Source organism: Enoplosus armatus, chromosome 11 (assembly GCF_043641665.1).
Source record: "Enoplosus armatus isolate fEnoArm2 chromosome 11, fEnoArm2.hap1, whole genome shotgun sequence".
In the NCBI taxonomy this organism is placed as follows: domain Eukaryota; kingdom Metazoa; phylum Chordata; class Actinopteri; order Centrarchiformes; family Enoplosidae; genus Enoplosus; species Enoplosus armatus.
In genome coordinates, this window is record NC_092190.1 from 17883050 (window position 1) to 17908618 (window position 25569).

The following is a 25569-nucleotide window of genomic DNA, read 5'->3' on the forward strand; positions in this document are numbered from 1 at the left end:
TGCTCCCTCACCATGTACCATGTCAATGGGGCATGTGATAAGTGAATGTTGCTCCGGGCAGTATCATGACTGTAGCTAGATTTATGTTCACACAGCTGAGATTGGATACCTCAAGATGTGACTGTATTTCCGTTAGACCAAGATGAGGCTTAAGACAAACAACACCACCCTACAGGATGTGCCAGGTCACGTTAAAAAGACAGATGTAACCAGAGCTTTAGGTAGCTTATAGTCATTTCAAAGTAATTTGGCTATTTGAGTGTTGTAGTGTACACAATAAAATATCAGCATAACACAATACAATTCAACAGCGGCAAAAACTACAGCCTCCAAAATGACTGTAAAACTGAATCAACACCTCCCTGGCAACAAAACCTGAATGTATTGTACTCCATGAAGGTAGGATTTACTGCAGGGTTATTGTATTACATTTTATTACAGGTGTACCTAATAATCTGGTGGCACAGTACAGAGTAGGGAATATTCAATTCATACTGAGAGCTCTGAATGCCTTGCCTCAATTTCTGCCTTGAGTTATGAGCCACAAAATTCAAGCCACACAGCTGCTTTTCAGGGTGGGCTGCACCACGTTTATTGTCATTTAAAATCCATGCATCACGCCCACGCCTCTCCCTGGTGTGTGCCAATGCTTACATAACTGCCTTTCTTACTTAATAATGAAGGAGACAATGCCAAGCTCGATGACAACAGATCAGTCAAGGACTCAATACACACAGTTGCATCACAGTGTGGCAGATGAAGGATATGATTTGATAGCTTGGGTACATTTACAAACAAGAGTTGATTATATTTTATGCATTTTTTTTTGCCTTAGAACTGTCACCAGTTTTGTCAGGAACTCTTGACCCTAAAGGAAAAACAGTTTACAGCAAGTGCTCTTGTCATGATACCTACTGCCATAAGACTAAAAGCTGGGCTACATAGGTGGCGTTTCAGCCTCATATTTCAGTTGCCTCTGTCATGTGTCTGACGAAACAGATGAGCGTCTGTTTTAACCAGTACAGCAGTCTATGCAGGCTGAGTAACTGCTCACATAGCTGTGACCTGGAGAATAGCTTTATGTTGAAAGTCTATTTCTTTCTATTTTATGTGCGTAACGACGGTGATTGTGAATTGGCATCTGACTAACTGACCTACACCCAGCACTGTGCTTGAATGCATCCTGTGTAGACACTGACGGGGGATTTAAGCTGCTGCTGCTGTGCTACTGACGTGCTGCCTTCACTATGCAGCCTGTGCAACCTTGTGTAAGATGGATAAAAGTTAGTTAGTCTTACCCAGTTGTGGTACAGCAAATGATAGGTTGTCATGTTAACTTGGTCAGAACGACCAAGTTATATTAGCAATTTGCAATAACTGTGGCACCCTGCAGGTGGCACTAGATGAAAAGTTGGGGGTCACCAAAGTCATTAGGATATTTATCCTCTTGTGATCATGAATGTTTGTACAAAATTTGTACGGCAATCCATCCAATTAGTTGAGAGACAATAAATATTATAATCTCTCAACAGTAACATTTATTGTATCTCTATAAAGACATCTCAGGACCAAGCAGCTGAACCGACCAAAAATAACAAAATGCCATTCATACATTTCTCCCATATATTTGACTTTGTCTTATTTACACGCCACAGCCGGAGTGTCCTCCGTGTTATCTGAGGGAGATGAAGGAAGGTACGCCTCCATCTATCCGAACTCCCAAACAATCCATTAGTTTTCTGTCCTTTCCAATACGTCTCCCCAAGGAATGGAATCTGAGGTGTCTGCACATCTCTAATGGACTCAGTGATAACAACTACTGTGGCTGCACAGATGGCTTTGTTTGGATCCCTGATAAAAACAGGCCAGAGACTGTTGTGTTTTGGCTGAGGTGATCATGTGGGTATCAATGTACAGCAGCCTTACAGAGTATATCGAGCGATTTTTCAATTTCACATTTGAAAGCATACTGTATTATTTCTATATTGTCATTTCACTATGAGGTGCAAAATAGGAAAAAGTGGGTTTATTGTAGCTGAACACTGAGCTGACTTCGGTATCACTCATGTAGTTTCTTCTATTTCCACGTGTCATTCAGTTGAAATTAGCATGGTTTGAAAGAGCAGTGACAATGGATTCTGGTAAATGTTATTTTGTCCAGTCATTATTTATTTGACCTCCCACAGATGACCATAACATGAGGGAGCATCTGATTAATAGCTATGGGACAAAGGGAACACAAATGACAGATGGAGAATAGGTGAAGTATTTAGCCTCTGCAGGTTACACTCTGCAGGCTACCTGATGTGGGTAATTGCTTCTTCTGTCAGAGAAACTCTCTTGGCTCGTGGTCCTCTTTGAATCGGTCCTCAATTCAGCTCCGGGACCATTTTGTGGTTGATTAAAGGGAAAAATAAATTGCTCTGATTTTAGTTTGCACCATGAAATGAATCTGGAACATGAAAACCCTGTGGACAAAGACGCTTTCAAAAACAACAGTGTAATCATGATTTGGGTCGATTAGGAGGGGAAGATCAATACTGAAGTATTCATTCATGTTATTTATATAAATTGAGTTTGCTTAAGGCTTTGTGAGTTGTATTAAATGATAGGATATCTATAACATATGTAGCTTGATCAACATAGATGCTGATGAACATTTTGTATTTTTTATTGATAAAAGAATGGACCTACCATGAAGTGTTGTCCAGGTGGCCTCTGTGTCATGAAACAGGCGGCTCAGACAGGACTCAAGGATGAACTTCCCCCCGAAGCTAAACGAGTGCAAAGATTTTATTTTAACGTAGTTTATACCACTACACATTTTACAACTGAAGAACAGTGTTGAACAAATAGACATAATTACAGAAAACAAAGAAAGAACTCAGATCTTTGGCAGTTTGTCTAAACCACAACGCAAATGCTTTGAAATATAATAAGTGTAATTTTCAAGCAACGTGTGGAAGTGAGATTGTCCTCTTCAATAATACCAGGCAGGTATGAGCATAAGTCCCATCTCCTGTAACAGTAAATTTTCCATTCCCTTTATAATAATTCCAATATTTCTTGTAAAGCACTATTAATTGGTTGGTTCTTTGCTACTTAGGGGCAGCAGAACAAGCTCAAATTTGACATATTACTACCTTATAAAGTTGTAATGGTGAATGTGTTCAAACAAACAATTGCATATTTACAAATCCAGCAGATACACAACTTTCTGTCCACCTGTGTGAATGTAAGTCCACAATTCGCTCTCCCTTCAGCCATGGCTCCTTACCTCATTTTGACTGTCTGCCGCTTGGTGCTGAACAGGTACTGTAGCATGCATTTGGTTTATCAGTGCTTTTTTTCGCATAAAATATCTGCCTGCTACAGATGGAAAAGGGGTTGATGAGAGTGGAGAGACTGAACCAAACAATAAAGTTTCAGAACATAAAAAGAAAGCTGTGAGTTAAAAGAGGACAAAATGCTCCGTAGAGCTGAAGGGAATCTGCAGAGTTGGATGATAATTCTCTGACATCTCATGACATTTACATATATATATATATATATATATATATATATATAGTCATTTGATCAATTGGTAATATAAAATATTGATTAGTGCAGCTTTTACCAATTGATTTAGTTTAGTTACTTTCCATGACCTTAACCAAGCAGCTTTGGTTATCTAAACTTAACTACATAATAGAGGCAACAGATCATGCTGATGTGGATCATTTTACACGCTGACAAACCATTTTTGGTGGTTCGGTAAGAGCACTTGCTAGACATAGTTTACATTGTTCTGCTTGCCTCAAATTGAAGTGCTTTCACCTCACAGTCGATCAGAAATAGAGCAGCACTTCGGGAACTGCTGCTCAGTCTGAGAGCAGCTCAAGGAAAAACCTCCGGGGTGCATCAGTAATCAGTGCTCAAATGAAGTTTCAGCAGATGTGCAACCATGAGGGCTGCCTTGTCAAGGTTCTCCTCAAACATATGAGGAGTATTCCTTCACAGTCATGTATACCGTCAGTTTGTTCTGCGTACCTCCTGCAGTTATTCCCAAACCAGCCAATACATTTCTCTTTTTTCCAGCATTTCATTGACACAAAGTCACCTGCATCGTCATGTAATTTAAAGTCATTGCTGGCGTTTAACTCAAATGATCCTGTGTTGTAAATACATATACAAGTAGTTTATATTTATTCTTTTGGTGGTGTTCAGTGGATCAAATATTAATCGACAGATTACCAGGGGGAAAAGCCTCAACCTTTTTTTTGACATAGAATAATCAACTGATCTATCATACAGTCTGTGCCGCATTGCCAGAGATACAATTGTCACTTTATCTCTCTCTCTTGCCATGGCCCCAGTCACATGCATTATCAAAACACCAGGGTCTTTCTTCAGGTTGCTGCCTGTAGATATGGCCATTAGTTCTGCTCCTGTGCTTACGGGAGAGAAATCCCAGGTCAGCGGAAGACAGTGAGACAGAGGAGTGAATGACATCCTATCCAATTACTTGTCACCTCTACACAGGTTGGTGCAAGGACTTGGGGAGACCACATGAGACAAGCAATTACATGGAAAAAGATTCTGTTCACCGCAGAGGTATCGCGCACCTCTGGCTGGCCCCGGCTGTTGTCCTCATGTCTTAAAGTGATACCGACTAAAGTACTGTGGCATTTATAAGTGTAAACACATTGATTCTCAGAGAAACCCCCAGAGGGGTTTTCCAGCCTAAAATCAAAGTGAGATCTATGTGTATAAGTGAGATCTTAGAGGAAATACAATATCTGCTTTGTAGATGAACTACCAGGTCTCCCAAGGCCAGTTAATAGAACAGCCAAACATTGATTTCAGTGGGTGGAGAATGCCTGTCTAGATTTGACCATGAGCATATATTTAGCAAGACAGCGGGACATAACACATTCACTATAGACCACACCGGCACATATGGGTACTTCATAAAACGTCATGGCCATGCCCCTTTTTGGATGAAAGTAAACTGAAGATCCCTTAGATGTCAATGCAATTTGACTTGTGTTTAGATTACAATTTTGACAAGTTTGTATGCATTCATTTTGCATTAAACAAACAATTGTCCAACAGTTATTTATTTTGCTACCTAACCTAAGCGTTCGTGATACCTTAATAAATTAAGTTTGATCCGTCGCCATTGCTTATATATACATAATTGATTGAATCACAAGGTATCAATAGACTAGTGTTTTTTTCTAAATCTAAAGCTAAATCCAACCTGTTAATAGCTGTTTGAGTTAGGCTATGCTGAGACTTAGTTGGAGAGTCTGATGCTGCTATACTGTATAACTGTACTCAGCCTCCTACTCAAGCTAGCTATCCATCAGTAGTAACTGTCACCAGCATCATTTAGCTATTTACTCCTGTGAATATTCATGTATCTTATAAGCCTCAAATCGGGAGTCTATTTGTTTTACAACCTGCTACACAACAGATTTTCAACATTTTCCTGTATCTCTCGTTATGTGAAAGCAGGATTTTTTCGCACTAAAGGGGGGCGCAGCATTGGTGCTTGGCGATGCGCTGCTGGTCTCGTCAGTTAGGAAAAAATTAAATGTCACTGGCTTGAGATGTGTTGTCAAACCTGAGTATAGAGAAACTAGTGCCCTGCTAGTTGACATGAAATTACACATAATTGAACACAATTTGTCAACCTGTTGATTTACAGCAGAGTCTGTCAGGGAAAGCAACAGGAGCATTCAGACATGTTTGAAAGTTCCCAGTTTTACAATATTTTCTAAGCAACTCGTTTTAGTAGTAAAGCTGTGTCTAGCAGTGTCACTATTCTCCCAGATATCAGCAATTCAATTAGAAAGTATGTGTGGTGACTGCAAAAATAACACCAATGTTCTACTGAAACTCGGAACCTAGTTCATTCACTGAATTTGGCCAATAGGCTTAATCTATGATCTTCATCATGAAGGCTTGGGAACCTGGGAAAAGGATGTCCATGTCAGCTGTTCTTAAAATTATTTATCCTGTGCTTGTTTTGTCTTGACTTGACTGCAGAAAGAAGCCTGTGTTTTCAACAGCACCCATTTGAAACTCTCTGACAGCCCACTGCTGTGGGCAGGTTAGCAAATACAGAGTAGAAACAAAGACAAATGGGAATCAAGCTACAGCCTGGAAAAAAATATATCAGGCAGAGAAGGAAATAAGAAATGCAAGCTTATTCTTCATCTGTGCATATGCAGCCACATATGCAGATGAAGATTTTCGAGCTACCAGTGAGCAAAGGTTTCACTTCAGTGGAAGGTGGCTATGCTCTTATGACTGAAGTTCAACACAGCACTAAGGCCTCAAACCTCTGGCTTAAGCACACATTTATATTCATTTCACAGTTAATATGTGTACTTGTGTACTAGTTTTACATAAAAATCTAAACTGAAATATTGCAAAAATGTGTCTTTGGATATAAGCTGATAATGTGATATACTATAGACCTACTGGATTTATTTCTGTAGCCTTGTCTGTAATTGATGTTCGTTCAAAGTCAGTCTTGGCTTAAAAAAGTAGCCTGAAACTTCCTTTGAGCAATAAATCAACTCTGTGCGTCCATACTTCTGACTGAAATGACAAAAAAAGAGGCTGCATGAATGACGTATGGCTCTTTACCTTCATGCATTCATTATAATGTATTTTGTGGCGATGCCAGAGGTTTGTAGATGTGCTGTCATGAGGTGCTCGTGACAGCAGATCATAATAAGTTCCCTGCTGTCGTTGATTTTTTTGGATGCTATGTTTTGGATGCAGTGTGTTTTTGCATAGTGACTGTCCATATCAGCACTTAGTGATATCAAAAGCTGCTGAATTGCCACCTTCCATGATTGCATATAAATATGGATCAAAATGATGGCTTTCATTGGTATAACAATGCTGCCTGTCACAGCACTGTGTTGTTTATTTTGCTCTCGCTGAAGACGGAAATATCCCCAGGAAACAGAGAGTGAATACATCAGAAAGGGCATTACTTCCTTATGATCTGTGTTATTTCTTGTGGGTCCACCTTAATTGTGTTGTCTGACTGGTGTGCAGTTTTACACCACACCACACACACACACACACAATGATAACTCTCTGAAGGAATCATGCTAATACTGACTAAATATGATTGATTATTCACTTAGAAGTTTTCATGCTGGTATTAAAATGATCCTCTTCATGATCTACAGCAAAATTGATTTGAGATAAATTAGAGCAGAGGAGCTTATGGGTCCTGTATTGTGGTTTCTACAGTACAGAGAGTGAGACTGGCTGGCTCTTTGAACTGTCACACCTGGTGAAATCCGGCTAGAGACTCTGGATCAGTCCCAGTCTGAGATATCTTATTTGTCTGTGCGTTTATCACGCATGATATCTCAGAGACCGCTAATCAGATTTTCAATAAGGGCAGGAAACGAGTCTCACTGCTACACTTTTTAAAATGACATTGTTTGGCTGGAGGGGTTTGCATTACAGTGTTTATTTGGTTAGTTACTGATTGGTCCAAATGGGCATTACATCACTCAATGGGCACAACATGTGTTAGTGTTGTCTTGTTTATACTGTTGGCCATTCAGTTAGTGATTAGGCATTCAAGTAGGTCTGGCACTGGTGCCGTAGGGCTGAATGCTAAATTATAACAAAAGCCCATTGGGGCCATGTTGTAGCCCCAAGGTACGTAATTCATTAGTGTGGGATATTGAAGCTGCATTTGATGCTTTGCCTCCGGATACTGCAAGCTGCAATAAGGATCTCATTGTCATGCCAAAACACAAATACTATAATGCATTCAATTATTGAGCGTTTATGGAAATAATGATTTATATTCAAGGAGGAAGGTCAAACTTCTCAAAGGAGCTGCTTTTCCTTTTTATTGTCACGCAAACTTTATTTTTAGCTGCAGGTGATGTGTGTTTTTTGTCACTTAATTTGCTTGTGAATTGTCCTCTGGCGATGATTTTTAACGTCTTTTGCTCACATTTCACAAATTATCTTCTAACCTGCTACATAAACACTTGGTTGAAATGAGCTGATTCAGGCCTTCTGGAGATGGATTGACTGCCTGATGATAATCTGATGAATTTCTGCATATATGAATGTTGTAATTGAGGATGCACCTCGCTGCTCATAAATTACAACTGATGGAAGTGTGGCATGGGGGACGGCTCTGTGCATAATGAGGCTCAGTGGCGTAGGTATCATTTAATTAAAAGTGTTGTGACAAAGGACGCATGTATCCAAACAGTCAAACTTAACTCAGGCAGAGAAGTGGAAGATGGATGGTGAGCAAACTCAGCAGATGTTTGTGAGGGAAAAGGCACAAAAAGCTGCAACGTAGAGAGAGAAAAACATTATGTGCTCTCTGTATGTGTCACTGTAGTAAATCAAATCAATCTCACGTCGATGAACATGTGATTAAAAGTGTGGTGCTGTTCAGGTTTCAGTATTGAATATTGTTAACAGAGAAGTCTCTCCAGAGCTGAGGTCATCGATGTGTTTCTTATGCAAGTCAAGCTAAATTAAGTGCATGAAACAGTGTAGTAGATCAATATGATCAATATGATCAAAAAGCTTTGTGTCTGTTTCTTGTGACACATTGAAGCAGGATGCATGGCTAAAAAATGTCACACTAGCGTTACAGAAGTATCTTTGGACGTGTAAAATCTTGGTGTCTGGGTGTAAGTTTAAAGCTGCACTAGTAAACATCGCACAATCAACAGCTCCAACAATGGCGGCACCAACAATTCCTATATGACACTGATCGGACTCACTGATGCTTTTACCGAATGTAATTAAGGGGACCAGAGAAGCAAAAGATTTAACAGTGGTGAGTGCAGTTTTCTCTTGACGCAACGCTGCTCGCTGCTGTTCAAGAGACAGTTTACTGCTTTGCTGTCTGGTTTGGGGGCATAGTGGAGATTGCTTTTGTTGTGTTTTGTGTTATTGTTGTGCGGCTCTGCTATCATTTGTCCAACTTAAGGGTTCAACTGAACTCTGCTGAAAAAGAGAATGCGTGTTCAGTCATGCTGCACCTGTTAAGTTTAATTTCTGTCTTATCCTGTATTGTAGGGCAGTCTGCTCAGCCTCTCGCCAATTCAGTTTTTTCTTTCTCAGGATGTAAACAAAATAGTAAATATAGCGATGACCCCAGGTGTACCGGAGCCCCCCCGGAGATGTGAGCAAGGCGACTTAGTGCAACAGCAATGAAGGAGCTGTGGATGACTGGTTCCTCCTGAGGGGCTGACAGATGCTGATGCTGACAGATCGAGAGAGTGATTATTCAGAGCTTCGGAGATGAACTAGTGCTTGTGTTAGCCGCCTCCCCTGGCAGCGGAATCACTCCCAATCACACCTCCATAAATCACCCACACATATCCTGGCACAGTGTGAAAACAGCACCACTGAGCAAAGTTGGTCATGCCGATGAAAGAGTGGTTATCATGAAAGAGTGCCATGAGTTGACCACAATGGCAGCACACTCAGCTGCTCAATGTTCAGCTATGAATTGCTGCTCGTATCTTATTTTTACAGGGCTTTTCATGTCTATTTTAGGGTGCAACCCATATCAGTTTTTTTTTGGTCTTGTCTGCTTTGACTGAATTGAGACTTGTCTCTTTAAGCACAGTGCAGAGCAGTGATGTTGGAAGTGAGTTTATTTGACTGACATCTCCTGTCTAATGTCTAATTAAAATGTTTCCATATATGTAGATTTCACAGCTGTGAGTGATCTTCCCTCTTCTGACAGAAACAACATGTCTCTCCCGTTCAAAGCGCTTCAAGTGTCTTTGAGGTTGTAAACAAATAGCCTGGCAGCTCACATCATCCTAAGCCACGGCTCAAACTATCAATTCAAAATCATGGCAGTTCAGTTTAGTACAACATGCTGCATTCAAAAATACAAAACAATGAATGAAAATATGCAGAGTAGTCAATAGCACCTACTGTAGTGAGATAATCTGAACATATTTACTGCTTAAAGTGCACATTGGTGAAGGTCCACTTTTGGCAATGCATACTTGCACAAATTAAAAGTGCTATGGCAATGAAAATGTTTCATACCCAACCTGAGCTGCTCCACTTTTGATATGCACCTATGTTTCTATTTTCAGCTGTTTTTGTTTGGCCTCATGTTTTTCAAGGAAGGCTGTATAGAATAGCCAGCCTTCATTTACAAATGGTGTTTTGTTCAGGAAGGCTAACGTTGCCAAACATTTTCTGCCTTCAAGTGCCGATGATTTCACCTCTTAATAGAGCCCTATCCCCATGCAGCCACAAGTCTAGCTCAGTAATTATCAGTCTGCTGAGTTCAGTACTGCTGACATAGACAGTGCTGCCCATAGCAGGGCACCTCTGGTCCCAAGGGACCTCCACCCATCCCAAATCATTCCATTGTGTCTCCTATTGAGTTTTAATGTGGCTTTCACTACATAGTTTCTCTACATCATTGTGTGTTGATGTCCTCCGTGTTAATACTGGCAGACGCCGACATCGTGTAATTGCTCACAGTACAATTACAACTAGTTGGCGCATGGATTGTACTACATATCCATGTGATCTGGATTGGAATTGAAAAAAAGACTCTTTGCTGTTAATGCCAGACATGTATGTCTTGTGAGAGAAAAGGTCTCACCTTAGACATATTGCTACAGTGTGACTGAAGACAAAGGGATGATGATAACAGTTGTGACAGTGATCAGTTTGCATCACAAACAACATCTGCATCTGCTGGAATACCCGCAACGTGTCAGACAAACATGCTCATCCTCTCATTATTGCGCCTGTGTCCTACCTAGTTCCTGAAATAAAACCAATGGACAAATCATTAATCTCCTTTCAAGTGGAAAAAAAAATTAAAGTAATAACATATAATGATTGTGATGTCTTATCCTTAAAGCTTTGTCATCGGTGCATTCAGGTTGCTGTATTGTTGTAAGTGAGTGAAAGACAAAAAAATCAAATGAACATAATAATGTTAGTCACTCTGTAAGTCCCCATTAACATTGCCAAGACGAATAAACTTAATGACGTGCTTCGATGAACTGTGAAACAATTCAGCAGTTTGAAATATTGCCCCCTTGAGCAGAAAGAAACAGTTTCAAAGCAACATCGTCGTGTCGATGGTTGGCCAGAGAACAAAGTGTTAACAACAGATTCCTCTGGTGCGAAAGCCATGGAACAGTTTCCGCGAGTTGTCATTCGAAAGCAACTTAGGAAGCAGTAGGATCTTATTATTACATCAATTTAATTCCAATTAGAAGAAATGAATCAAATTATCCTTTTCATAGCATGTGGCAAAATAACTGGATGAGAAGTGAATGTGATTGACGTAGATAACCACATCATATCAGATGATTTTTTTTTTTTCTTTTTTCTTTTTCTGATTTATCCCTTTGAAAATGAAGACAAAAGGTCAAAAACTAAATTAACAGTTTTTGGATTGGGTTTTATGAATCACAGATTAACTTTGCATTTTATAAAGTTGCTCTTCAATTAGCCTTTTTAATAACCTTAATCTACACATGCAGATTTAACACAGCGTGGATCACTGTCAGGGTTTATTCTGGTATAGATTTGAGAACGTAATGAAATGGAGAAAGGAGACCTAGCTTCAAGTCTTCAGCACAATGAGTATTATTATTCAACAGGTGCTCCGGGCACGATCAATGAGAGAAATCCACTTCATAAAAGAATTACAGCAACCAAAGAGACGGCTAAGTAGGGGGTTGCCTTCACATGACAACAAGCTCTCTGTGAACATTTAACTTCCAAATGTATATTCTTATATAACAGTCCAGGGACCTCAGCCTCTTGTTAACCAAACTGGGTTAGGCTGCAGTATGTTCAGGGACTGATAGTTATTTTCATGAGCAGCTCGATTTTACAACAGGAGGAAGTGAATTGAGCTATTCACAGCAAACATTCCTATATTTGTCATCTATCCATCCATCATCTGCACTCATGAAAACTCCACACAGCCAGTCCGTTGATTTGAACCCAGGATCTTCTTGCTATGAGGTGATACTGCTAACCACTGCACCATTTGTCAGTTTAATTCTAATTTCACGCCATGATGTATGAAGTTATAAAACAGTCCACTTTCTTTTCTTTTCAGATGAAATACCTAAAGTTACATTCAAAATCTAGACTTACATGTGGCTGTGAAAAGTTTATATTTCTTCACAGAAATATAGGCTGCGACCAGCTTGAATTTCATCTAAGTATTACATTTGAAGCTACAATTTGACACTGATGCAAGTTTTTACAGCGGGAAAAAAAGGTATCAGCAATTTAGTTCCCTCTCTGACTACAGAGAGAGTAGAGTACTTCTACTCTCCACTATTTGTCAGAGGTGGAGAATCGCTGTGCTTTTGTCACATATACTTTGATGTTACTCAGTAGTGACTGCCAAGTACAGTTCTGTTTCACGCTGCAGATATCTAACCCTAACCACATCATCACTCAGACGTGTTGGTGAATACGTGAAAAGGACGTTTCATAACTTAACTTTGTGTGAAATTGATGGGACTGCGCAATTTCATGAGGAGTGCCTTTGTGAGTGTATCTTAACTTGGCTGCTTTGTTAATTTTAGGTGCCAAACACTAAGCATGGCCCTAAGCGTCAAATGTCAAAATGGCTGATCATAATGTTCACATAATTTGTGTCCACAATATCTGTTTCAGAGTTTTTTTATATAAAATGTAACCGGAGCAGAGATCAAAGTTATATTTCAGAATACTTAACAATGTATTTATTACATATTCTTAAGTTTTGTTTGCCAGTGGAGCTTTTTGAACTGTGATGTTGTTAACATTTCCTAAAGCTATCATACAAAGAGGAAATTGTGTTTCCCTTTTGGTTTTTGCTCTGTCCACTGAAAATTACTCCATAAAGGGCAGCATCATGTTTCTTCTCTTTTGTAGACAAAAATCCCTTTACTGTTGATTCCTGATTGTATTTTTAAATTATTCCAGCCAGCAATGGTAATTGCATCAATATACAATATCAATATAACTCAAAGCCTCAGTGTGCTGTGTAAAGAGTCAGACTACAGCAAAAAGCCATACATGTCTTTGGTTGGTTTGGGTTATTTTAAATGAAAATCAATAGTCTTCCTTCAAAAGATCTTACAAAACTTTCCTTGTGCAGCGTTTCATCTTTGCAGACAAGATGCTTTCACTGTTGAAGAGATGAAAATGATAATAATTATTGAAATTTAAAAAAAGATATTGCAAAGTAATAGCATATCTTACAATAATAGTTGGCCATGTCTTACATAGACACATATGATATTGATCAGTAGGGAACCTAAGTCAATATAGTCCTTTTTGACCGAGAAACTAACGAAAGAAATGTCCTCCAGTGGTTGATTACTTTGTGTTGCTTTTGTCCCTTTCTTTCTAAGTTCATGAATAAAGCAATCATGGAGGTTAAGTGAATGGCCTTGAATTGTGCTTGATTGCAAGCTGCCGGATAGCTGCAATTTAAATCAAAATTTTTTCCCGAAGCTCCAGGTTTTAATGAAAATGCCCTCTCCGTGTGTCTTTTCTTGGTTGCAGGCCAGTGGGGTCAGTGTATCGGGGAGGAGTGTGGTTCTGGCGGGGTTCAGACGAGGACAATATGGTGTGTCCACACGGAGGGCTGGACTACCCACCATTCCCACTGCCAACACTCAGACAAGCCAGAGAGCCAGCGGCACTGCTTTAAGGTCTGTGACTGGCACCAGGACCTCTTTGAGTGGGAGGTGTCAGGCTGGGGGGGCTGTGTTCTTGTCCCTTTCTTTTCCAACGAGCTCAAGCTGAGGACGGCTGAGTGCATTACAGCACAGCATGGCATCCAGAGACGCAAAGTCCACTGTGTACGCACTTCAAACCGCACCACAGTCACCTCGAGGATATGCGAGTTCTTTTCCCAGAAACCACCTGTGGAGCAGGCATGCCTCATCCCTTGTCCCCAGGACTGTGTAGTTTCAGACTTCACCTCCTGGTCAAGTTGCAGCAAAACCTGCGGCGTTGGCCTGCAGCACCGGACTCGACATGTCCTCGCCACACCAATGTACGGAGGTGCAAACTGCCCCAACCTGACTGAGACCAGGACTTGTTCTAGCCCTGTCGACTGCCCTGCTGGGGAGGGAGAGTACCAGTACAGCCTTAAAGTCGGGGCCTGGAGTGAGTGCCGACTGCCCCATCACAAGGATGCCCTGTTAAATGGTAGGACCACAGTGGACTTCAGCACCAACTCCAATGAGAACAACACAGTCACATTACACACACAGGCTTCTCACCACCACCACTCCCATCGGCACCACCACCACCACCACCACCCTCATGCGCACAACAAGTACCCCATGTCATGGGAGCTGGAGGTGGGATACCAGACACGACATGTCCGCTGCACACGAAGTGACGGCAAGAATGCTATGCTGAGGTAAGCCAATCACAAGTGCCGCACCTTTTTCTTACAGAGTGAATAAAAAAGGTCAGCCTGAGATGAATACATGGGAAATAAACACAGTGATCCAAGATAAGTCCAAGACTATAATGAAAGCAAGGTGTCTGTATGAAAAGAGCTGGTTTGCAGTTGTACAGATAACTGGATTTATCCATTCATCTCTTTTTCCACTGATGTAGCCAATGAGGTGAGCTGTGCAAAGTGCTCTGTACCTGAATGCGGGTGTCTGTCAGGTGTAATAGTACTAATGGACTCGATTGATTGTTATGGTTTTTCCAAGCTCGCATTGTTTCATAACATGACAGGGACATGATCAATGGTCATCCCCCTCATGATCCCAGTGGGTCCTTTTCCTCGTGTGGAGGTGTATTCAGTGAAAACAAAAAGGGTTTTATTGATGGTGGTTATTTATTCAATTATAACAAGATTATGTGAGAGCTGGTGCTGTTTTGCCGGCATATTAGCATGGTGGTGAGGCACTATTGTGGTAAATGTCAAGTGCTGCTCCCCTCCTGTCACTGCTGTTTGAGTTAACCCTGGTATTTGGATTTGATAAGAATGGATTTTTCTGCACATGCTCGCACACAAAGCAAGCACACACACACACAGACACACACACACACACACACACACACACACACAGTACACACAGTACACACACATAAACTCAAATAAACAACATTCAATCTTCTGCTTTCTTTTCAAGGAGACTGTTTAAATCAATTGTTGACTGCCATTCATCAAAGTTATGGTATCAGAAACCCCTTATCAATAATATTCTGCTGGAATGGTGCATTTTTAGAGTTTGACATTTCTGTTATATTATAGTCATGAGCAGTGCATTGCAGAGCTTAATAAAAGCTAAGCAGTGGCAGCTTTAGGGAACTCTCATGCACAGTATTGAATTAAGTATCATGCCAGTTTTGATGAGTTGAGTTTTGTTTGTCCCATGCCGTTTGGATGAAGGGGCTTAAAACTGGGTATCTTGTTATGTGTTTGATATTCGCATGTTATTATCCGCGACGAGGCAGGTTCACTGGCTTTATGGCTTGAGTGCGAAGGGACCATTTACAGTACAGTGCCTGATTAGCATGGTATTTACTAAGAAGCGGGATTGGGGCTTTTGAATATGCATTTCCCACCTGAGCTCTGCCTCATTCTGCTTTTCTAATTACAGCCTAATTACAAAGTAAAATTCTAAAATGAGCATTGTACTCACATCCTAATAACCTAACTAATTAAATTGTCCAAATTAAACAATGGAAGCTGTAAATGCATGACTAATGTAATTTCATATTTTCAAGTGAGCTTATCAGCTCTTTGCACCACATATGTAAAGGCTGACTATATGTCTGAGATATTATTATGTTATTATGATGTATGAGCTTTGAATATTGTCATGTAGAAGTGGAAGCTGGAAGATAGTTTTTACATCAAGAAATCAAGATATCCACTTGTAGGTTCTCCAAGCACGTGGTATTTCTCACAAATGTCATGAAAATCTATTTGAATACCAACCACACCTAACTTTCTTATTCTTCTGTTTAGTTCTCTCCCACTCTTTATAAAGCAGTTCTACTCTCACACTGTGAAGTGTTACAAAGAGGTTATCTAAGAAATAAAGTTTCTTTGATGTGGCACAATCGAAGTATTTTCTTTTTTAACTTATTCTTTCTCACTCAATCTGAAGTCTCTGCACCAAGGACAGCTCCCCCCTGACCTTCCAGGCGTGTGTGATGCCCAAAGACTGTCAGACATCTGATTGGTCATCGTGGAGTCCCTGCTCTAAGACCTGCCGGTCCACCGACCTGTCTCCTGGTTACCGCCTCCGGTCACGGATCATGACGCAGATCCCAGTTGGAGGGGGGAACCGATGTCCTGCCCTTGAGGAAAAAGAAGCTTGCAACATCATAGGAGATTTACTTCCAAACTGTCCGAGGTAGATAAGTAGTAATGGTTGTATGGTACCAGTAATGGTTATCATCTCATTTTGAGCTCACAATCCTCAGAAACAAAAGCTCTGCTCATGTGTAATCCTGATGTTTATGCATAAAATGTCAAAGTCTAAAACCAAATAATGATTTTTAATTTTGTTTCTCTGAGCTTTTTCACCTGAATGATTATGAGAGAACACCTAGAGGCTGCAAATATTCATGATTTCACTATTGAATTATTTTGTGCATATTTTTTGTGCATTACCACAATTATCTTGGGACAACCACAATAAACTCATGCACTGTTGGGAGTTCCTGACCCAATGGACACGACATGGATGGCAAACAGTGTTTGGCAGAGCCTCATTGTTTTAGGAGCGTTTGAGTTAAGATAGGCTTGACTAATATTACATGCAGTAAACAAAGTAGTCAATGGAGAATTATTTTCCCTGCTGGTAGATTTTGTTTTATTTGCTAAATCTACACGGAGTGCCTGAGAGCAGAGGATTTACATGATTAGGGAAAACTCATTACGGAAATTAAGCATTTGATAGATTACTACAGGCTGTTGTTCCGGTAAACTCCTCCAATATTATTGCTTTCTGCACCACTGCATTTTTCATAGTTGAAACCAAACATTTGTTTAGAAGTTTTGAAATCAAAATAATCCTCCTTCTGACATACTGTTAGAGAGGCTTTCGCTAATTTTGTCTTTTGCTTTATGTGACTTTTCTGAAACAACTGCCACTGCTCTGGGTATACATAGACACTTTATCCTTTTTAAACACATTCATTTATCAATTGTTTTCTGAATGGATTGCATCTTTGTTTCTGAAACTACTTCCCCAGACATATCAAACAGTGACTCCAGCAGTGACTCCATTCAACTGCTGTGTGCTTGTTCATATTTCAAATGTGTGTGTGTGTCTGTGTACACTCCGTTAGGTATGTGTGGAGGACCACTGACTGGGGAGAATGTCGTATCCTTCCCTTACTGAGCCAGCAGGACCGGCGGCTGGCTAACATCAGTATTCTGTGTGGAGGGGGGATCCAGACCAGGAAGACCTACTGTGTTCAAGTCCCCGATGACTCAGCACCACATCACAGGAAGGAAGGTAAGAAAATCTGCCTTCATCACAGTTGACCCAGGGCTTGCTGGAAGCACATGGTGACTCAAGAGATTGAATGAATTCCAAGTAAACTCAGTGGTGTGTTTTGATGTAAGCTGTGTGCATAAATTATTAAAGTGAAAGTTAGCAACAGAGCATTATAATAATATGAAAAATAAATCAGAAGGAAGCTGTGTTTCTGTAGCTAAAGCATGTTTAAAGTGCAACTAGACAATAGGGATCATTGTCTTATTCAGAATGTGCTTCCTTGAGCTATACTTTGACGAACAGGGAGCCACAACTCCGCATGTGAAACAGCTTCTTTTACCTCTAAAGGTGTAATGTTTCATTTCAAGGACTTGAAGGCTGCTGACTTTTTTGGTGCAGCACTAGTTTTTTTTTTTTTTACCTCAATATGAAATGTTTACACTTATTTCATTTTAAGAGCCAGCAAACAACAAAGCAGATTGCTAGCAGTTTTAGTGAAGATACCCTCACTTACACCATAAAGAAAAACAAGGAGAGCTGCATAAAAACAACTGCTCGCCTGCTTTGTATTTCATTATCTAACCCTAACCTGCACCTCGTAAAGGAATACGAGGGAAATTGTTTCATTTGTTTTCTTACTGAGAGTTAAATTGATTGTAAATATGAAGCCAGCATCCGGTTAGCTTAGCTTAGCACAAAGACTGGAAAAGGGAGGAAACAGCTAACCTGGCTCTGTCCAGAGGTTACAAAATTCACTTACTAGCATCTCTAAAGCTCACTAATTAACACGTTATATCTCTTTGGTTTAATTCACACGAAAACCAAAGTGTAAAATCGAATACATTGTGGTTGTACAGGGGGGTTATGTGCTGGACTATTTCCTGTGTTTCCTGGAGTCTTGTCGTCACTGCGCCGGGCCAAGAAATCTGTTGCCATGCTAATGTCCTTGTGAGGCAGCAATGTTCACACCAGAAAATAACTGAGCATTTCACAGCCATTGACAAGACACTGAATTAATCCTGATAAGCACAGTAGCTTTGCTGCCATCGATGTGTGCATGGGTGAATAAGAGGTATTTTGTGAAAGGCTTTGTCCTGCTCAGGTTGAAAAGTGCTATAGGTGACTGTGAAAAATGGACAGACACTTTCACTGTTCTTAGATCCTTACCCTAAGAATGAGAAGAAAACCAGAATGAGTGCTTGTTTGAGGATGATTATATATTACAGAGAAGGTAAATAACATTTACCTTTGATATAACTAATTCTTCATTATATCAGAGCTCTAATGTCCTTCATAGATAAAAGGCAAATCTCTATTTGACATTTTTGTGAAAATATCTTTCTTGGTGTGCACTGTATGTTACAGTGGATATGGCTAATACTACTTATAGGGAAGGCCATTATTACCGTCTACTTATGGCCTCGACTGTTTATGTTGTGTAGACAAAGCATCTGCACATATGCACATATTCATCAGGAGAAAGGGGACCAACAGCTGCCTGGAGTGCTTTTGGTAATCGCCAGCAACTAGCTTGGCACAAGACGTGGAGACATGGAAATATCACAGAAAACTCCACAAGGTACAGAAGCTGGTAATTCCTGAACCCTGCTTCTGTAGTCACACATGACTATCTCAAAATGTACACAAAGACAGGCATTATTACAGCCAAAGTTTAAAAATGCTTGGTTTAGTGTTTTCAGTCTTACCTTCTTGTTAATGCGGAAAATCCAACCGACTGAATCACTTTAATGTGGGGGAGGACACAGTAACTTGAACGCCTAGGATTGCATTATGTTGTACAAGCATCTGTGTAATTCTGACTGGCCTGGATTGTAGAAGAAATGGGCAGTGTGTTTTCACATTAAATCAAATGTGGTGCATCAGCTATAGTATTAAAGGGGATGAATTAGTTTACTTTGAACATCGAGTGGAATGAATGATGCTTATGTTATTATGCATTATGTTAGTATAATGCCGTATTCATGCCGATTTTTTATACAAGTTAGAAAAGAAGAGAGCTACTGCAGTTAGTTAAAAGGAGAGAACGGCATCTCGCGTTGTGGTTTTTGTCTTAAAGGCGGTGCTGACAGCCAGTCAAAGCTTGGAGACGTTAATTGTGCAGCCAGGCTGCTGCTGCTTCTTCTTTTTCCATGAATCCCTCAAGAAGCATGACGAAATCACAGCAGCTGAGGGACAGGTGGGCCAAAAGGTTCAGTGAACTTTGACCTGAGAGTTTTGGAAACTTAATAAAAGATGGTAACTGATCACACTGTATTTAACATACATTACTCAGTGCCATTTACTCTTAGGACAGGGTATTGAACCTCAACACATTTTGGGTACAAACTGCAATGTACCAAAAGCAAGTGCTTGATGTCTGGTCAGATTCGTAATCTTGTTGGTTATTTTTGTGATCAAATAGTTTCTTCAAAAATTGCCCAGTTTTATTTTATTTAGGTAACATCCTTCTGCAGCTGCTTGTGTTAAGAGAAAAGTTTTATAACTGTGACACTTTTTGTCAAATGAAAAAAGGAATCTTGTAGGAAAAACATGTTTATATTTCTCAAGTGAAAGCATCAGAAAATCATTGTTTTGTATTAATATCCAAAGTTGTAATGTATTGTCAGTGGTTTCAAAAACACTCAAATGATCCTCAGTAAATACATGTACAGGATGTGCACTGTGCAAATGCAGTAAATTGCAGCCTGTCACGTTCTTACTGTTTCAGTCTTTGTACTGAACCCATAATAGCATGAATGAAAAATCACTGAGTTGTTTCCATAATAACACAAGATTACAGTATCAATTGTGCCTACAGCATGTTTATACATACATTTCATTGTGATAACCCCCATGTTGGACAAGGTAAAGAATGTGTGATATAGTATATCTGTGTAAGCTTAGCTGGTCGTGAAGCCTTTATCATGTTTGTTTGCTGTTGTCAAATATGCATTGAGGGACGCAGTAATGTTTAGCATTGCCGCTGTGTTTTAATAGTTCTGCACTTAGCCTTGCCCATTTTTATCTTGATGTAAAGAATATAAACAAAGAAATGAAATTTTAGTCCTGATACATTTTACAGTGGAGCTTTGACCTAACCCTCTTGATTTTTGCCATTCCTCCCAAGTTTGAGTTTTGTGCCACACTTTCCTTTGTCGTTGGGCAGTGATGGCTCTGCTCATTCTGCCTGCTACTCTGTCTTTTCCATCTTTTTTTATTACAAAAAAACTGCTCTTTCTGCTGCCACAATCATGAAATTCATCAATTCCTTTACAGTGGCAGTTTCTATGGAAAGTCATTAGAACACAAGAATAAAAAAAATCTAGGTTGAATCACAATTGTAGGTATCACTCAGTGATGATAAGCAACATCATAGGTATACTGTATGTACTCAAAATAACAACCCAGAACCACCACGGGCTAACCAGGTTTTTTTTTACGTGAAGTCAAAGTGAATTACTTTTGGTAATAAAATTGATATGAATAGAGATGAAAAAGAATACAGAATTGGGTAAGTGCCTGAATCACCAAGGCAACCAGTGTTTCTGAGTATTAATAAACTCCAAATTGCTGTTCTTTTACACAATTTCAGTTAAACAAAATGAAAGTTTTAGGCTTATAAAATCAATCACTACAAGAAAAAACCAGGACCACATGCATACCAAGTATTTCATTTATCTTTTTAATTAAGCACAGTGGGTAGTTTTTAATGGATTTGATGGAAGATCCTCTTGCGTGCAAATCACACCCTTTCCCGCCTAATAAACACAACCATTTATTGAATAATAACACATTCATTTTTCTTCCTGTCCTGGGTGGTTTCATTTCAAAGCTGAGGTGTTCTGGCAGTTGCAGTGGGATGCCCCTATAACTCGCCAAATGCTAGAAGATCAGGGGTATTTGAACAGAGCTGAATATAGAATATCAATGAGAGCAGCTCTTTGAGCCAATGGATGTGAGGGACAAAGATCAATATGTCAATTGTAATGTTTACCTTGACAGAGGTGGCCGTATGCCTGCATTGGGAGAGCTACTTGTTCAGGTAATGTGGAAAACAGTTTGCCCCTGTTGGATGTCTACTGCAGTAACGCAATTGACAAATACAAGAAATCACAATTTAGGGAACAAAGCAGAAAGATCCGTACCACGCACTTTATGTGTTTAAGCAGGCATCTCATTTTTATAAAGGAGATCAAACACCATGTAAATTACTTTTGGTAAGAAGACAAAATGCACGGTGGACATTTAGTGAATTTCTCTTTGGGCTCTCATTTAAATGGAAATTTGCCACTCAATGATGTGCGAAGGTGCATCAAATGGAATATTAGATTGAATAAATCCCCATGTTGTGGACAGGCAAAAAAATACCCTCTCATTCTGTGTGAGAGACTTATGTCAGAGCCCATTACAGGTGGCTGAGGTTTCTGTGATCTACAAATGATACCAGCCATGCTTAGTGGATTGGTTATACCGTGTCTTGCCTTAATATCTCCCTGTTCAGCTCCTTTTTACTCCCTTAGCTGGCCGCTGCCCTCTATTTAATATTCTCCTGAGCCAGACATGAGATGAGAAGAGCAATTTTTCCTTCTATTCTTTGTATTTTCTCTTTTATTTCTTTGCTCCACAACAAGCTTTGCTAAATTTACCCTGCTTGTCACCACAGTGCACAATATTTGAAGCTGTAGCCTTTACTAATAAATACAGTGCTGTCTTTCCAATCACAACTAAATTACATCCATGTTTTTCAATCCAGTGACAGTGACGCTTCTTCATCTTCTGTTTGCATTCCAATTCCAAGCTTATTTCTCAACAGCAATTGTGCACACAGACACATGCGCACAGTCGTGTTTCCATCACTCACAGAGGACATTACATTGACTTACGTTCATTTCCTGGAGACTTATCCTAACCTTAACCTAACCTTAACCTAACCTTAAACCAAGTCTTCACCCAAAAATGTAATGGTTTACGTATTGGGACTTGCGTTTTGTCCCCAAAAAATAAGAGTCCCCACAATGTGACTGCAAACTGATTTATGTCCCCACAACATAATACAAGGCTACACACACACACACACACACACACACACATACCCTCCACCGCTGCCTGTGTGTGTCTGAGCTTGACTTAAGCCCGGTATATCCTTGCCTTTGTTCCTCTTGTTTGTTCAGTGTCCAGACCTGTGAATGCCAGGCTCTGTGCTGGTGAAGAGCCCCCCTCAGCCGTCCAGCTCTGCTCCATCCCTTGCCAGCACCACTGCCTGCTCTCCCAGTGGTCACCCTGGGGTGCCTGCCTCCATGACAACTGCAAGGAACCACAGGGGAAGAAAGGTATGATGGAATAAAATGGATATGAGACAGGAGAAGCTTTGGCTTTTGAAAGATTTGCAGAACCACATGTAAATTTGTCAGCAGTGTTATGTCATTGTAGACAGTAGTCATTATGCCATAATGTATAGAGTAATTATTCTGCTGTAGATACTGATGATAGCTTGCTAAGCTTTGTACATGTCACCATCCAGCAACAATGTGTGGTGCCATTACGAATTTGAACTACTTCGTTTGAGAAGGCTATGCATGATCTCCCAAAATGTCATCATGAGAGCACAGTGTCGTAAAATACATGTTCCATGCACTACAAGCAGAGAAACGCTTTTCCATCACTGATTGGTTTGTTGAAGTGACATGAACAAAAAAAGAAGTAGCTTGTTAAAAGAGGATTTGTTGTGTGCTCATGTTTACCTCCAACTACAAACACCCATGTTCACTTCCAAAAATCAATACTCCACACTTAGCCAAAGCTGTATTATTGGCCCAGCCATTCATCATTTCATGAGTCATCTAAGTTTTCTCGTATACAGTTGTAAAAGGTGGAAAACGTGTGTGCAATCCTTAGTTGTCACATAATCCAATTTATGGTGGAAGAGTGTAATGTCCAGTGTCCAGAGAAACATGGATCACATTCAAGTGTGTGAAATTAATCGTGGTAACTATGTCACTGCCACATGAAAAACCATCATCTTTTGTCTCTCAAAGACTCTTCTGCCTAAAACACCATCCACAGAGAGGACTAAAATCAACTGATGTTAATATAAAGACGTAACTACCGACTACTGCTAGCACTAGTTATCACCAGCTAGTTCATGCGCGAAGTGGATAAAAACATGAAAACTGCTGTAACAACATGTAACAAGCCCATAAAAAGTAGATCATAGTATTCATTTACATGCCAAAAAAATAGATCCAAGCTGGCTAGCATCCTTCTATCTGTCTTGAAAAGCGGAATACTGTTCTCTCATAATCATGTTTAACAGATGGACAGACAGAGGGACGGACACACACCATCCAAAAGATACTACAGATAGCTAACTAACAAGCTGATATGATTTAAAATTTAAACAGATAATTGCACAGATGGACCAGTGGTGAAATCATAAGCACTCAGTCAAAAAACAATTAACTGCTGAGTTGTACTGCAGACAGCCTTGTAGTACATTTACAATCAGCTGTTCACAACAATTGTTGCCTAGGAGCTAAGTACCTTGAACATGGTCAACAGGGGGCTTTACACTATCCTTTTAATGTTTAATGTTTAATGTTTTCAATTTAGCTTTACACCATGTTTTTGAATGTCCAAACAATAGATTGTGTCATTTGGAAACACCGAAACTGAAAGACAGAGCGGTAGTGTGTCTGACGGAGGCAAAGAGACAGAGTGACAGTGCAAGAGAGCGATGCTGTCAGAGCAGGAGAGAGAGGCGGTATATGTTTGAATCATAAATTGTTAGTTGATAAGCGGCTGGCGCAGAGGAAGCGTGCTCTGGAAGAAGGCAGCACATGTACAAACCACAGCAGACAAGAGACAGAGAGACAGCACACCTGTGGTTCAGCTCCCAGTTCCCAGGAGGGTGAAAGGAGTATCAGCAGATAAGATGCTTCCTGTCTGTGTGTGTATGCTCAAGTTTCCAACGCGCCCGGGCTGTCTGCATGTTCTTGTCTTTCTTCACAGGTGAACGCGTGTCATATCTGACTGCTTTGGAGAGGCTATGCAATGTGTGTGTAGTGCAGTGTGTGTGTTTCAGTCACTGGCGGAGCTGTTAGTGCTGTGCTAAAAGGGCAGCGTGACCTCGTCCCCCGCTGTGAGTAAATGTGCATGAAAGCCCCCTGGGGAGTGACTGAAGTGTGGATTGTTCAGGTCAGTGACCACGCTCTCCAACACTGCATCTCTATAGGATGAGCCAGCTCCTCTCACAGACAGTGTCATTAATATATTTCAAGGAGTGGAAAACACAGCTCATACTGTTTTGCACCGGGCTCTCTGGCATACTGTCTTTTGATGGCATTCATAAAGAGCCGCAGCCCACAGCAGACAGAATATGGAACCAGTAGAAAATCACTTGCAGTGAGCTCTGCTGCATGCGAAGCAATGAACAGTTAGAGTAGTAAGCATTGTTATGATCCAAGTCGTTCGCCCATGAGCTGTGGAGAATTCCTTGCTCCCATTGGATGTGCACCTAGCCTTTATGTTTCACAACATCAGAATAAACTGTGATCCGTCTCTAACCGAGAGGCCCGCGGGATCCCAGCGTTCAGGTAGAAGAGCCGACCAGCCAAGATGCTTATGCAGCCCATGCTTTGCTCTGTGGAAAATTACAATTTTAAATTGCCTTGCAGTAGCTTTATGTGATTTTCACATTTTTTCAATTTATCTTGGCCTATCGCACTTTGCTGCTATGTGGGAAAATGAATTGAACACCAGAGGTTAGTGGATAGAATTTTAGTGATGCCTCTAGTAGAAGTCACTAGAGCTGAAGGGAGGGGGTATTTCTGAAATCACTGGATGGCCCTTGTTTCCTTGAAATAAACCTGGTATGACCAAGAAACATTTCAATTATTAATATCCATGGGGGCATGCCCATGCCAAATAGTTTTTTGTGGTTTTGGATTTGAGTAGCAGTAAGTGCTCTGAGCAATACTGCAATCGATCCAGAGTCTCTTTGCTCTTCGAGAGCACACCCGGGCAGCACCGCTTGGATCAGGATCCTGAACTGAAGCCTCACGCCAGTAGATGGTCCGGGGATGTA

General features: G+C 40.4%; 1 protein-coding gene across 1 annotated transcript in view; it reads left to right on the forward strand.

Moving 5' to 3' along the window:
• Nucleotides 1-25569, forward strand: part of thsd7ba (thrombospondin, type I, domain containing 7Ba) — a 117583-nt gene that overhangs the window by 15097 nt on the left and 76917 nt on the right. The window contains exons 2-5 of the mRNA XM_070914555.1: nucleotides 13564-14431; nucleotides 16146-16394; nucleotides 17335-17504; nucleotides 22658-22816. Coding sequence (XP_070770656.1) covers nucleotides 13564-14431; nucleotides 16146-16394; nucleotides 17335-17504; nucleotides 22658-22816 — 1446 coding nt within the window. The remainder of the gene's footprint in view (nucleotides 1-13563; nucleotides 14432-16145; nucleotides 16395-17334; nucleotides 17505-22657; nucleotides 22817-25569) is intronic.